A 14,334-nucleotide genomic window follows, 5' to 3' on the forward strand; every position below is an offset into this window, starting at 1 on the left:
CTTTCTCCGGTTAAAATCTCTGTCCAAGAGAAAACTCGGTAGCAGACTTCTCAATGGCTACACTAGAAACTGGAGAGTCATAGAGCCATGGCTTCACATCTCTGAGGAAAAGTTATTTCCAGACTAAAATTGTTGGCAAAATGATGAATCAAGTGAAGGAGAGAATACACTTTTTTTTCCCAGAAATGGAAGGAGGCAAGATTTTACTCCCTATGCATCCTTTCTCGGGATTCTCGAGGAGGGTATGCTCCATCAAAAAGAGACACTGATGAAGAAAAAGAAAAGCATGGGGTCCAGGAAACAAAAGATTCACACAGAAAAGTGGTAGAGAGAATCCTTAGAATGATGGAGAAAGGAGATTTGAAGACAACCATCATGCAAGGATGGCCCCAAGAACAAAAAGAACCCCAAATTACATAGATGTGATTGGACAGAGGCAGGAGATTGATACTTACATTGGTAAGTTTGGGGATAAAATGAGGTTGCTTGACAACTAAGGAAATGAAGAAAATAATCATTAACTCTGGGGAAACCAAAGTTGTTTATGAAAGTAAGAAAGTACATTTTATGGCTAGCCTTTGAGTCATATTTACATAGTTTTAACATATAAATACTGAATAGTGACTTAGCCAAAAATTATGATAGCCCTGTTAGAAGGAAGGCGGTAAATGAAACAGGTATGAAGAAAGGAGAGATGGAAAAAAGAGATAAATCCTCTTTTCACCGGTAGGAAGGTTTAGACCTTAACATAAACAAGGATGTAACGGACCCAACGGCTAAGATAGTCAGAAATTGGTTACTTCTGGGAAGCACAAATCAAGAGTGAAAAGGGAGAGGCCAGGAGGTTTTTAAAAATATGAGCCTTCTGGTACTATTTTACTTTTCCAATCATGTATGTTTATAACTTACACAAAACAGAAACAAAAAAGAAACCCCCCCACAGAGAAACTGCACAGCCAAGAAAAAGAACAGGAAAGTCATAATGTAACTTTAGCAACTTTTATTCTTCACATGGCAACTACATCTTGCTTAACAGAGTTTGAACCTATCAAAATTGATGACTACAATTGAAATATTTAGACCATGTACTGGAATGCATGATTTCCTTGTCGGTACTTCACTGATGTTACATAGCGTAAAGCACATATCTAGCTGAAACATTGCTGGCAAGATGGTTCATCTTTGCCAGTAGGCTGAGTAAGCTGCAGAAACTGACCTCTTCTCAGCGCGAGCATAAAGAGGAAAAACCAAGCCAGTGGGCTTTGCCAACAGAAGTGAAGTAAGCACAAGAATAAGCAGATAAAAGCCCCTTTTGCTTGAGCCCGTTTCCTCACCTGCAGATTTTGGAAGCTCCATCAGATCATCTCAAGTTCCTGTTTTTAGCGCTAAACTTCAAGTTAGACCTTCACACACATCCCTAGCCCCTTTTATTTCCTGAATTAATCTAAGACACAGACGACCATGTCCTAGTTTTTCTAGAACAGTCTTGGCATCTGTTGCTTGCTTCTCCTTTAACTCTCAAAAGTGGCCCAGTTAATCTTGTTTTATATTTCTAAGGAAAAACATGCATTTACTTTTTAACTTAAAAATATAACATTTCTAAAAATAATAATAATAATATTTCATGACTTGCTTTCTCTTAAAAATTTGGAGAAATTTCCAATTCCTTTGTGGTGGTTTGTGAACTACCAAGAATTTTTTAAAAGCAGATTAAGGTGTAATATAAATTTTTCTTCTAAAACATTATTCAGTGTGCATAATATCCTTTTAAAACTATTCTCTAGTAACCCTGGGACATTTGGTACTTCCTGAAAACTATGACTAAAATCTTTGTGGAAGAATTAGGTGATATAATAGATTCTATTTATTAAAACAGTCTGAGAATTGAGAATGTCTTCCACTTGACTTCATTAACAATTATAACAATGATCTCAATACTGTTCTCTCAGCAAATGATAGGTCTCATCCATCATCATGGCTGTTAAGAGGCTAATCAGTTATCCACCAGGGAATATGACCCTCCCACTGCACAGACAAGCTCTATTTGCTAATGATTCCCAAATTTTCTTTAAGATGAGGACTAACGTCCTGCCAATCCCCCAGACAAAAGCTCCCATATTATCCAATGAACTTGAAACACTCCTTTCACAGTGAGCAGCAGTGAACATTCCATAATTAATTACTCAGTTTCAAGAGAGATTTAACATTGCTTGCTTTTCTGGAAGATACAAAGAGTTCCTTAGTTTTATTCAAATATGAACTATCCCTGATATAAAACATGTCTCATTATGAAGAGCTGTGATTTGTCTCAGCATTCTTTTTCCTTACTTAACCACTTAAGTCACTGACTGTGGAAATTTTTTTAATTGAAATAAATACAAGGTCCACTTAGAAGGAAAATAAACCCATCAAATAATTTTGTTTTAAAGATATGTGATTACCATATTTTTAAAAGTTGCTTTGAAAATGAGCTAATGTGTTATACTAGGATCATGCTATGGGGACTAATTTATTGTCTGCCCTAACCTAGTAAAAACAAAAGGAAAGCTGGATTTGGCATTCGCTTGCACTTTTCATCTTTATGAGAAAGTATGCCTGAGTTTTGGGGTCTGAGATCAGGTTTGCTTGGTAGCCTCAAAGAGCAATTTACCTTTTTTTTCAAAATTTGCTTTTGATCATTTCAGACAATTCATCCTTTCTGAATGAGAAAGACTAGAAGAGAGGAATGTCGAATGAGGTTAAGTAAACGGAGAATCTGTCACATAAAGCAAGTTTAAAGCCCCGTAACAGCATCCATGCAGGACAAACGGAAGCATTATTCTTTTGAAAACATTATTCTTTTAAACAGTGTGTAATGACATCCTCTCCAGAGACCTCTTCCATAAAAGAAAAAAAAATACTTCCTCAGAAGTCATCTTCTAGATTCCCAGTATAATGAGTGAAGTACAGTGAAAAGTCAGACTTGTGTTTTTTTATGTAAGAAGGTTCAAAATTAGAACTGCAAAAAGGGGCTCATAAGTTTCTGAATGTTTTTGTTTTCTGTTACTTACCGGTATTTCCATGAACCAAAAGGACAAGTGAAAGGAAAAGATTGCCATTATTACCTTAGACCTGTATCAGGGAACGTGTTCTCGTTACAAACTGGAGCCAAACGTATTTTGTTTTCAAGGGAGAAATACATAAAACTCAAATATGCTAAATGTGCGATAATGCACTTTAAGTTCCTTTTATCATTTTCTTGTGCTGAAATATCAATCTGTGGAATGTGTTTCCAGTACTCTGTGCTGCTATTACCTCCTGAGGACTTAATTGAAAATAAATGTGAAAATTTTATGTTTTAAAAGTTTGGTATTACTTAAATATCAGAATTTGGCTTTTGTTTTAAATGTTTAAAATATGTTTAAAAAACAAAAAGGTAAATAAGCAGAGAAATTACTTCTTTCAATTCCAACTCTACTTTGTTTAATTAACGCATGTTCAAATAAACAGTTTTTCTTAAAAGATTTCAAAATTGTTGAATACATAGGAAAAAAGAAGAAAGACACTACAGAAAAATCACAATTATGATGTTTATTTAGCAAAATAAATTGAAGAAAGTTTTCTATTAAAAAAAGTAAGAATCATATCCAAATTTTAGCTTCCCCATCTTCTTTGGTACTGAAATCAATGTTCAGGATATATTTATTTTGAAGTTAGTCATTGGGTCTATAACAGTTTTCCACAGAAGGAAAATAGAAAATTAAGTTACCTGTAATTGTCTCATTTATTGAATAACCAATGGGTGTGTAAAAGCAGTCAATTATGTGTATGCTGAAACCAACATCATCAAGGAAATTCATTCATAGATATATGTTTTCCACTGGAAATATATCCCAAATTTTCCAATAATCTTCTGCCATCATTTTACTATGTTATCTGAATAGTAACCCAATGTACAGATGCTGTTATTCACTTAACTCATGAATTACTCTCTAAGGAAGGTGACACCACCACACCAGGACTTATTAACATTTATTTTCAACATGACTACACCATTAAAAATTTTTTTCTGTATTTCTTAGAATTGTGTGCTTCAGTCTTTTCATAAAATAGTATCTGGAGATCGCTAATAGCATTAAATTAATATTAATAAAATCCAATTCTATCTAAGTCTTTTTCTCTTAAGAAGAAATATTACTTAAAACCAGACATTTTCTTCTTTTAAGAGCAGTATTATATGGACTGCTAATTCAGCCAAGCCACTTCCAGAAACACCATGTGACAACCAAGCTACTCTTATTCCTTTGATAAATTCTTTGCCTTTACCCATACTGATTTCTCCATGTCCCTGCTTTCTTGTGTGAAAGTACCTTCCCCTTAATTAGTTAAAAGAATCTGAGAAAAAAAATCCAGTAACAAACAAGGGCAATGATTTTATTTTTTGCACAGACTTGTGACCACAAAATGATCAAGCAATTTATAGCTTCAGTGCTAACACTGTGATTGGGAACAAGAAGAGTACAACCATAATAAAATACAGCTATCTATTAGAAGGACTGCATAAAGACATCTTTGGCCATGTAGGCTCTGGGCCCGCTGGAAATAAGTCAGTTGCATTGCCAACATGACAAAGAAAATGGCGATGTTCAGAATCAGGAACAGCCTGGTATACGAAGCAGACAGTGCTGGGGCTCTGCTGCGAGTCGTCGTCACCATCCGAGCCTGTCCAAACCGGCCTTTCATCAAATCACCATTTTTGTGTTTCTCATATGTTACATCTGCAAAATCTAAAAGGTCTTTCATTTCTTCATCTTCATCTATGGGCAGTTCTTTCTGTGCCAAAATCTGAGCTTTCTGTCGAATCTTTTTTTCATTGACTTCAATCTGTGCAAAAATATCAGGGACGGCATCCACAAATTTATAGCGCTTGCCTCCCCTTCGGTTTTTCTTGGACTTGCTCTGTTGCTGCTGCTGCTGTTGCTGTGATATGGCAAAAATCCTGTCGATGGCCTCCTCAGTCTGTCTCTTATCCGAAAATCTCAGTAGGCGCTCAGCAGTCTTCCTAAAGCTGGCTGTGTTCCGGACTCGGGACAGGATCTGCTTCTCCAGCAGCTGGAACACTGGCTTAAAATGCTGCAGGTTCTGTTCCACAATAGCGGCGTAGTCCTTCACCTCAGGGACAACGGTGCTCTTGATGGCTGAACTCCAGTCAAACAGAATTTTCTGACGGTCGGCAATGACCTGTGCCAAGGCCAACTGTTCTGTAGTCTCACCTGTCCACAGGTAAGTGGCGTAGGCATGCTCACCGGTGGCTATGAACACATCCAGTTGCTGAGAGTCTCCGTGGATGCTGAAGCTCTGAACGTCTATGGAGGGCCCTATGAAGAGGTAAGCTGCCCTGGTGATGGGACTTCGGAGGTGTGTGGTGACATTCACATAGTTGGTCCCATTGTAGGGATAGCCCCGAGGGTATGTCACTGAAGCAAAGGTTCCTTTCTCACTGTAGCCAGTATCATCCATCCAGTACATTTTATAGAGCCCATCTCGCTGCCTGATGAAAGCCCCATGGACCCCATCGACCACTGTCTCCTCAAAAGAAAAATCCACATTGTGGAAGAAGCCTGCTGCTGTCTCCAAGGGGCTGTCCTCTCCCAGGTGTATCTGATCCACGAGGAGGAGAAGCTGTGGATGCAGGAGGATCAGATTCCTCTGAACGTTCTTCAGATGGAGCTGGGGGTTATAAGCGCCCACACCCTCTCCTCGGATGAAAACCACCCCATTTTTCTCCATTGCAGCAACAACTCTCCCCTGAGAGCTAGCTGCCAGGTCATGCTTGTATTTAGACCATTTTGATGAACAGTCTTCTGTGACCTGACCTTCCCAGGGAGAAAAGCAGCTCTTGGACACAGCTGGGGAAAACATCAAAACATTGTTGAAGAAGGTATACTTTGGCCCATAGAGAGCCTCAGTAATGAAAGGCACACCGTTGGGAGCAAAAGTAAAGGAGTTTTGATCAGGATGTTCATGCCCTGCATTAAAATTTCTCCAGCCTTTGATCCAGTCTTTGTATTTGTTTCTGTGGACAATGTCATATATTGCACGTCCCCCAAGTTTTCCTGACTTGAAGGAAAGGAAAGATCTATTGACTTCTGCAGGCAGCGCACTTCCATAAGTCACAACACCCCAGTCTTCAAAATAATGCAATGCTGGGGTGCCAAAATCTGGAGGGGGGACAGATTTCAAGCTGGCATCATACCTGAAAGAATCAATTTTTAAAAATTAAATGGTTTTCCGATAGAAGTGAAAGGAACACAGCAGAGCCGCGAGGCCACACGGCAACGTGGCTGGAGGAAACAACATAAAAATGCCACCCAGAGCACTGGCAGCGCAGACTGTATTAGGGGCATTTCTGAAAACACCCACGTATAATCAGCATGTGTAGGGGCATGCCCTTGGTGAATGGGAGAGGAGTGTGTCTTTACAACTGTGAAGGGTTTGAGCCGGAAATGACAGCTACTGATAATCGCTACGTGGACCCTCTTCACTTAATGATTTCAGAACTGCCACCCAAACGACGGGGGCTCATAGAATTAAGCAGCTCATCCAAACCTCTAGTTGAGGGGCTCCTATTCTAGGAAACCACATGTTAAGATTTGGACTTTAGCAATCCTTGAGTGCTAAGGAAGCACTGTTCTGCAAACAACTGATACTATTGAAAGTTCGGTAGAGTACTTTCTTCCCCCTCTAAAAAAATAAATTTAAATAGAGTCGAATTTCACGTATTAGATAAAATTTACTGCCAATACCACATCTAAGAATATGAATGGATGAAATTCAGGAAATGATCTAACAGTGGAGGATTTATGATCATGCCACCCACTGCCTAGCCCGATTCCAAGGTTTTGTTTTGTTTTAATCTGCAGATGATGTCATGCTTTTTTTGATATAAGTTTCTTATTTTAATTTATGATGTTTATTATCAAAGTAAGATAATTCACATTAAACTTTCACCGTGATTAAGAACACAGGTTTTGATTCAGGAAGGCTCCAAAAATAATAATGAAGATGACTGTTCACTTTTGGTGATCTGAGACAACAGCCTCGACAGGTTCATATGATTTGCTGCTCAAGGGAAGAAAGGCTCTAAGATACTTTTTCTCTAAAGTGAATCAGTCACCTATGGTAGAGTTAATCTTACTGATATTTATTTGATTTGGGCTGTTTTGTCTTTTGTTCTGGAGTCTCAGTTACGGACATGAGCAATTGTCTCTCTGCTTCAGTCTAGTGTACAGTGCTGGCTTAATTATGATGATTTAACAAATCCAGAAACAAGTGGAACTGGCCATCCTCCTCTCAGGTTTTGGTCAGTTTTCATATTCCCATAAAGGCACTTTCTGAATCAAATTAGAGTTAGCATTAATCTGACTCCTATAATCAGCTTTATAGAACTCTCTTGTTTATTTACGGGTAAGTGAAAAACACTATTAAGTAATTACTTCAAATACCTAAAAGGAGCCAAGAATGGTTGCATGTTAATATATGCAGTTCATCTGTGAAGACAGTTTTTAAAAATGCTGGTTAAATTATGACAGTTACCACTTTACTAACTTTTTTTTCCCTCTTGTTTAATTTTTTTTTTTTGTACATGAAAAGAAGCAATCAAACCACAGCAGCTTACTTTGGAGTTGAATGCAAATTTCAGTAGCTTGAAAAGACATCAGGGATTAATGATTAACCAGTTCCCTGTAATTTTTATTTTAATTTATTAGATGCCAAAAATGTATTTGGCAGTACTTTAAAAAGGAGAGCCTGGCTTCTCCTTCTAGGCTTAAAAGATTAAGGCAAAAAAATTACATGGTTCTTTTATTATCAAAGTAAAACTGTCAAATACTGTCACCACTTTTAAATAGTTTTGAAAATTTAGCCACGGCTTTGCTATTAGAAGATTATAATGCTCCATTTATCAAAACAAAACATTTTACTACTTTCAGTTTTTTTTTTTGGTGTAATTATCAGAATAACTCAGTCTAAATTTCGTGGTTTTTCTCTTTATATGATTTCAAAAATGATGTAAATCAAAACACGCATATCTAGGAAATAGTGTGAGCCTAGGATTCTAATACATGTAAAGCAAAAACTGCAAACAGTAATTAGATCTTAAATGGAAGGAAATGTTTCTAACAGAATTTCAAAACTGTGATATGAACTGAATTGAAGCTGCGGGTACATAGGTGGCATGGAGAAAGTGTTAAAAAGTAGATTAGTTTTTCTTTTTTAATGTAAAAAAATTAGCACACTATACCCCTGGGTACAATTTCTCTTTAAAGCCAGTACAAGGTAGCATACCAGAGAAATTCTGTGTGAAGCGTACACCAGCGCTGCCCTTTGGAAGGCGTCCCTGGACCTTCCATCACACGGTTCCTTCTGATCTGGTCAGCCAACCAGTTACCACTGCCGTTACGCATGACAAATTTATCCAGGAACACTAATTGGCTTTCTGGACCATAAAACCAGTTGTAATTTGAGTCTGCAATAGCCACAGTTCTTTGAAACCCTGGGGAAAGAAGTTTGACAGAATTAAGATAAGTTTAAAACTGCCTACTTCCATCAGGGCCCAAACAATGATTCTCAATCCTGGTTCCAAATTAGACTCAATTGTGTACCTTGGATAAAAATAAGAAACAAAAAACCACCATGTCCTCACTCTACCCCAGGCCAGTTAATCAGAATCCTTCTAAAAGTCTTCCACAAACCTGTGTGCAAGTTTGTCATGTGGCAACTTGTCTTTGGTAATGGAAACAACTATTAATGCTTACGTTTGTTGCCTACCTTCCTCATTTTCTAATGTCCATGCTCCTTGCAAATATAATTGCATGGATACATGGGAGATCTATCCTCTTGTGCATGGTGAGTCCCTGAACCTGGAGTCAGCACTAGCTTTCCCACCAACTCATCCCACATCCCAGACCAAGATAATAACGTAAGGTGCTTCAACTTGGCATCCAATACAGCAGAAATTATAAGGTTTCGGGGAGAAACTGAGTTTCTATAGGAAGAAAATGAAACAATTCCAGAGAAGGTCCTGCCTGTATGTACTATTAGAAGTTGAAGAAAAGAGAGAAAATGTAAAGATCATAGTGGAATAGGTCAGAAAAACAAATGTAGGTAAGACCAGATAATGCTCCAGGCATTCTTGAAAAAGAAGAATGGAATAAAATTCTGGGTCAGACAGGAATAATCGTTACTAGAATAGCCATTGTAGAGAAAATAAAAAAGAAATGTTGTTGAGAACAGACTGACTTAACACAGAATCCCTTCTAAAAATGCCTGCATGACCATATTTCCATGATTTACAGCTAATGTTTTTGCTTCTAGCAGTTTAGTAAACTCTCGTCCAAGTAAATCTTACTATAAAATGTGATTTTCTGAATCTTCTACTAACCTGTATCTTAAAAGCAGATGGGATGTTTTATTGCTCTGAATCCCCTGCCTATTATAGTGCCTGGCACATAAATGTTCAATAAAGGTTGTTTTACTAATTGACACAAATACATCATTTCTCCTCTTAGAGGTGCTCATATTGTCTTTTCCACCTTAGGCAGTAGCCACATACATAGTTCACAGCAAACCCAAGCCCTGATGTGGCTGGCTGTTAGAACTCAGATCAAATTACAAAGCACTGAGACCTCTTAAAGGCCCTTGCTTTAGATGGCCTTTGTTTACCAAGATAAACTAAAGATAAAAGAGGCCTCTCCTGCATGCTTAAGGATAACCAAAACAATAGGGCTCCGCATGTGAGTCTAAACTAAATTTTTCTAAACTAAACATGGTTCTTTTGCTCTGCAGTATTTTTTTGATAACTAATCCAATAATGGAGATTCTATCCAATCCATGTGTATATAACCAGAGCAAAAAGATTTAAAAACTGCATTGTTTGCTGTAGGTCTCGAATCATTCAACTAAAAAATTGCATTTCACTGAGGGAAAACCCACCCTGATGAAAATTTACCTCCTAAACTTTTTCTAACATGATAGTCCTGTTTAGAAATAAGGAGTTATAGGCTGTCCTAGAAATGAATAAACTCTTTATATATGTGTGTGTGTGTGTGTGTGTGTGTGTGTGTGTGTGTGTGTGTGCCAGTTCTCTTAAAAGGCTAAGCTACATAGCAACAAGAAATTAGAAGTTTCATAGAAATTCATTTTTATCTTTCTTTTTTTTTTTAATTTTCAGCTGTGTCGCATGGCACGTGGGTCTTAGTTCCCCAACCAGGGATCGAACCCACGCCCCCTGTAGTGGAAGAGCGGAGTCTTAACCACCAGACCGCCAGGGAAGTCCCAGAAATTCATTTTTTGGTTTGCTTTCTATATCTTATACCACTTATTTCCATAAAATATTTTGAGTATTAACACATTATTGGCCAGGGGATTTCTGCAGAAACTAACGCCTGTGCCTGTAATACGTCTCTGGTCAAAAATGTGTTAAGAGAATACTAAACCCCCAATTTAAATATGTAGATGTAATCTTTTTTTTGAATCATGTTTGTATAGTTTGGAAGAAAAAATTTAAAACTAAAAAAGTAAAGTAGGATCAATTAGGGATCACACATAAAGGAAAATTAACATGTAATCATAATTTTTTTTGTTTCGTTTAGATTCATGAAAATGAGTTTGTTTATGTACCCAAGTTTGTACACATACAAAAATAAAAGTACTGTGGAGGCTACAAATTATATTTGATCTGTAAAGTTCTAAGCTTTATAATACCTAAATCACATTAACTCTCCAAATATTCCTGGCTATACACAACTCTTGAATTATTCTTTGATTAAAAAAAAAAATCCCTTTAACCTCAATATGGCTCAAATCCCATGTTTCTTTTCTTAGTCTAGTCCATCTTCGTAATCAGAAAAAATTACAGTAGTTTAATGTTTTCCCACTTCTAAGTCCTCACTGTACCTGGCAGGATGGTTCTATACATAAATGCAAAGTGTTGTTTAAGCCATGGGTGGCCAAAGTGGTTGATGTCAAAGTGCCTCTGAACAAGAAACATATACTGGAAGAGTGATCTAGTGGTGTAGCTGCCATATGCAACTCCTTCATAGAGGGAGCCGTCTGTCACCTCTCGGAGCAAGACAAGAGACTTCTCCATGATGGTCAGAACTTGTTTGGTCCATAAGTAAGCTTCTTGAAGATACCCTGAAAGATGAAAACACATGGAAACAATGACTAAGGCTGTAACAAACTAAAAACAAAAATATGGCCAAATAAAACCCTCTGAGTTATCTGACCAGTTTATACTGCAAATTGCATTTTGGAAAACTCTCACTTATCAGCATTATAAATAACATCCTGCTAGTCCAGGTTTATGATGAGTCCATGATCTAAGTTAAGAAGTTCTTGAATACAGGTCATTTATTAATTAAAGACAAACCTTTAAATAAGTATCAGTCATTTCATAATCTTTAATAAACTGAAACCACACCACATCTAAGATTACAAACTGTACATACTTTATGTCTGCAAGAAAGGATCTGTGCCTTGAGACTTTTACTCAATTTTTCTAGAAAACACTGAAAATATTTTTGAAGTTTTCCGCTTCACAAAAACTGTCACCATTATTTTACAGAATTTTTAAAGAGCTGCAAATACTATAAATGCTACATGAATATTCTCCAACGTGTCCTGTTCTTAGAAGACAATACCTCATCCTTTACGTGGTTTTAGATTCCACAGCATTGGAAAAGGCAGCACAGTGGGGTGGAGAGACCATTGGAGTGGCAATCTAAAGGTGACAAAAATCAACTGGGAGTCCCTAATCTACCAAAAACGAGCCACGTGATTTTGTTCAAGCACTTCTTCCACCTGCCACATTTTTCAATTTCCCCAGCTGAAAATTAAAGGTCTAAAATTTTTTCTAAAATCCTTTTGACTCAGAAATGCTATCTTCCTATAATTCTTGTGAGACCAGCGTTCAGGCAACAATAACAAGTCCTCACATCTCGTAACATTTATAATTCACACGGCACCGAACATAATCTTACTTAATCCTTTTAACACCTCAATTATGCATTATTACCCCAAAATTACAGAAAGGTTGACTTGTCCTCTGGCATATGACTAAAACTGAACAGAACTTTGATCTGAACCTAGGTCTTTAGATGTAAGGTTTGTTTTGTTTGCTTGTATTTAAAATACACAACCCCTAAGGATAAAATTAAGCTCACTGCCTCCTAATGAGTGGACTTTTGTTGTATCACTCCCACAGACGTGCGTGTGATCACCCATGCTGAACCCTCTACCACAGTCTACTAGGTGTGCTGGGTATGGGGGCTTCCAGAGGCCCAGGCACCACCAGGTACCTCCCAGCCTAAATCCAAGGTTCCAGGCTAAGTAAGACCAAGCTCTCATCTCATGGGGGCGCAGCACCATTCTCAGGCTCTGCTGTGCAGAGGTTACTGTTAATTGTACACTGGTTCCTTCTCCCATCCAGCTCCACTCCTGACCTGCCAGCCTTCTGCATAGTTTTCAATTTCCATTAGTCACTAGAGTTTAAAAATCTCAATCATCCTCATCTTTTTTCTCTCTATATCCTCCATCTCCAATCAGATACCAATGTGACTGATGTTTAAAATTAGAACTGCTATTCACTGCTCCCCAGATATTACCTGATTTTCCTTATAAAAACCCTATTCATTAAAAAAAAAAAAAAAAAAAAAAAAAAAAAAAAAAAACCCTATTCATGAGACGAGGCAACATCTACCTTTGTAAACTTCAAATCTGTCAATACAAGGTACCAATATTGTTGTTACTGATGCTCTGCCCTGTATTTTTTTTTCCATCTTCCATACACCTTGCCTGGAATGTTCATTATTTTCAGTTATCCATATCCTATCCATCCTTCAACGTTTCATGAACCATCTCAAACTCACCTAAAGAACCTTGTTCTCCTGAATTCAAACTTAACACACTCGTTGGATATTTAATCATAACTTCATGATCTCCCTTATTTCATTCCGTGGTAATATTAAAAGTATGGTGTAGTCATTTAAACATTTCACACCTGTCTTCGTTCCAACTGATTTGTAAACTGCATACGTGTGACCCTGTGGGTCCTGTATCCTAAGCCTTAAGACAGGGTTAGCAGAACAGAGGAAAAACCCTAACTCTCTCACTGCTGAAATTTCATCTGAGTCCAGTAGGAGCTACACCTGACTAAGCTACCTCAGTCAGTATCTACAAGGCTGCTCTGAGAACATGGAATGATTGGCACAGTGCGGCTGAGGTAGCTCCTAAAGTTAGAGCGAGGCTGCCAAGAAAGCCGGGGCTGTAAGTCTGATTATTAACTGAGATGTGCAGGACCAGAGATTTCACTCCTTCTTTTGTCCCATCTTCTTAGAAACGTGTGTGCTGCTTACGGAATGGCTCTGGGAGACTGCATCCCAGAGCAAGCCATTACTTTACTCAGAAAACAAAGGCATGTGAAAACTCCTGCCAGAGGAAAATTCAAATTTTGACCCAATGCGAGCCAGTATTTTAGGTGCCTGCTTAATATCTGGAACAATTTTGTCTACTGTGAAGAATGAAGAAATAAGCTCTATTCCTGTTGGTAAAGAACTAAAATTTATCTAAGGAAATAAAACTGTGCTAGACTAAAACTCAAGGCCCCAAGCTGCGATCCAGCTCACTCCAAGGTTCTCTCCACCAATTCATGATGCTGTCTTTCCACAGGCCTGTGGATTTATAAATGGTCTGATGGTAGGTGTTCACATGGCTTAACCTCTTGACTTTTAAAATTTCATTTGTTTTTGTGAGAGTGGGGGGCAAAGGGAGCTAGCATGAAAATTTACCCTCTTAATCAAGCTTTCCTTAAGTTACTAAAATTGAACTTCTATTCTGAGAGAGGTAACAAAATATAGTGGAAAGACAATGAAGTTTGAGTTTGTCTAGAACTGGGTCCCAATCCCAGCTACCTTATATGGTTGAGGTGAGAATTAAATAAAATATGGACAAGGATTAGCACATGCCATAGGCTCAATTAATTTTAGTTTCTTTTCTTCTAAGACCTAATTAAAAGTGATGGTTCATATGACAAGGGAGAAAGCTAGGCTTGGGTAGAATCTGATGCTGGGTAATGTGCAAAATACTTACTAATTCTCATGGGGAATATAATCAAGAGTTAAACTCTTTTCGATTTGCCAGTTATGAGTATATATTTAATTCTAATAACTTACTGTGACCTTAGGGTTGTTTTTCTTAAACACAATCTTATTTAGTCATTTATAGACTTCCACAGGAGTTGTCATTAAGTCAGAATTACAAGAACAAAGAAAACGCAATATTAGCAATTACATAATA

At 37.6% G+C, this 14,334-nt stretch overlaps 1 protein-coding gene across 2 annotated transcripts in view; it reads right to left on the reverse strand.

Annotated features, from left to right (window-relative positions):
• Positions 1–3,481: 3,481 nt before the first annotated feature.
• Positions 3,482–14,334, reverse strand: part of DSE (dermatan sulfate epimerase) — a 69,365-nt gene continuing 58,512 nt past the window's right edge. For both annotated transcript variants that reach the window (XM_060030056.1, XM_060030057.1), the window contains 3 exons: positions 10,936–11,175; positions 8,326–8,533; positions 3,482–6,235 (listed from right to left, as the gene is read on the reverse strand). In XM_060030056.1, the coding sequence (XP_059886039.1) occupies positions 4,471–6,235; positions 8,326–8,533; positions 10,936–11,175 (2,213 nt within the window). In that variant the 3' untranslated portion in view covers positions 3,482–4,470. The remainder of the gene's footprint in view (positions 6,236–8,325; positions 8,534–10,935; positions 11,176–14,334) is intronic.

The sequence above is a fragment of the Delphinus delphis genome, chromosome 14, assembly GCF_949987515.2.
Source record: "Delphinus delphis chromosome 14, mDelDel1.2, whole genome shotgun sequence".
NCBI classification, from domain to species: domain Eukaryota; kingdom Metazoa; phylum Chordata; class Mammalia; order Artiodactyla; family Delphinidae; genus Delphinus; species Delphinus delphis.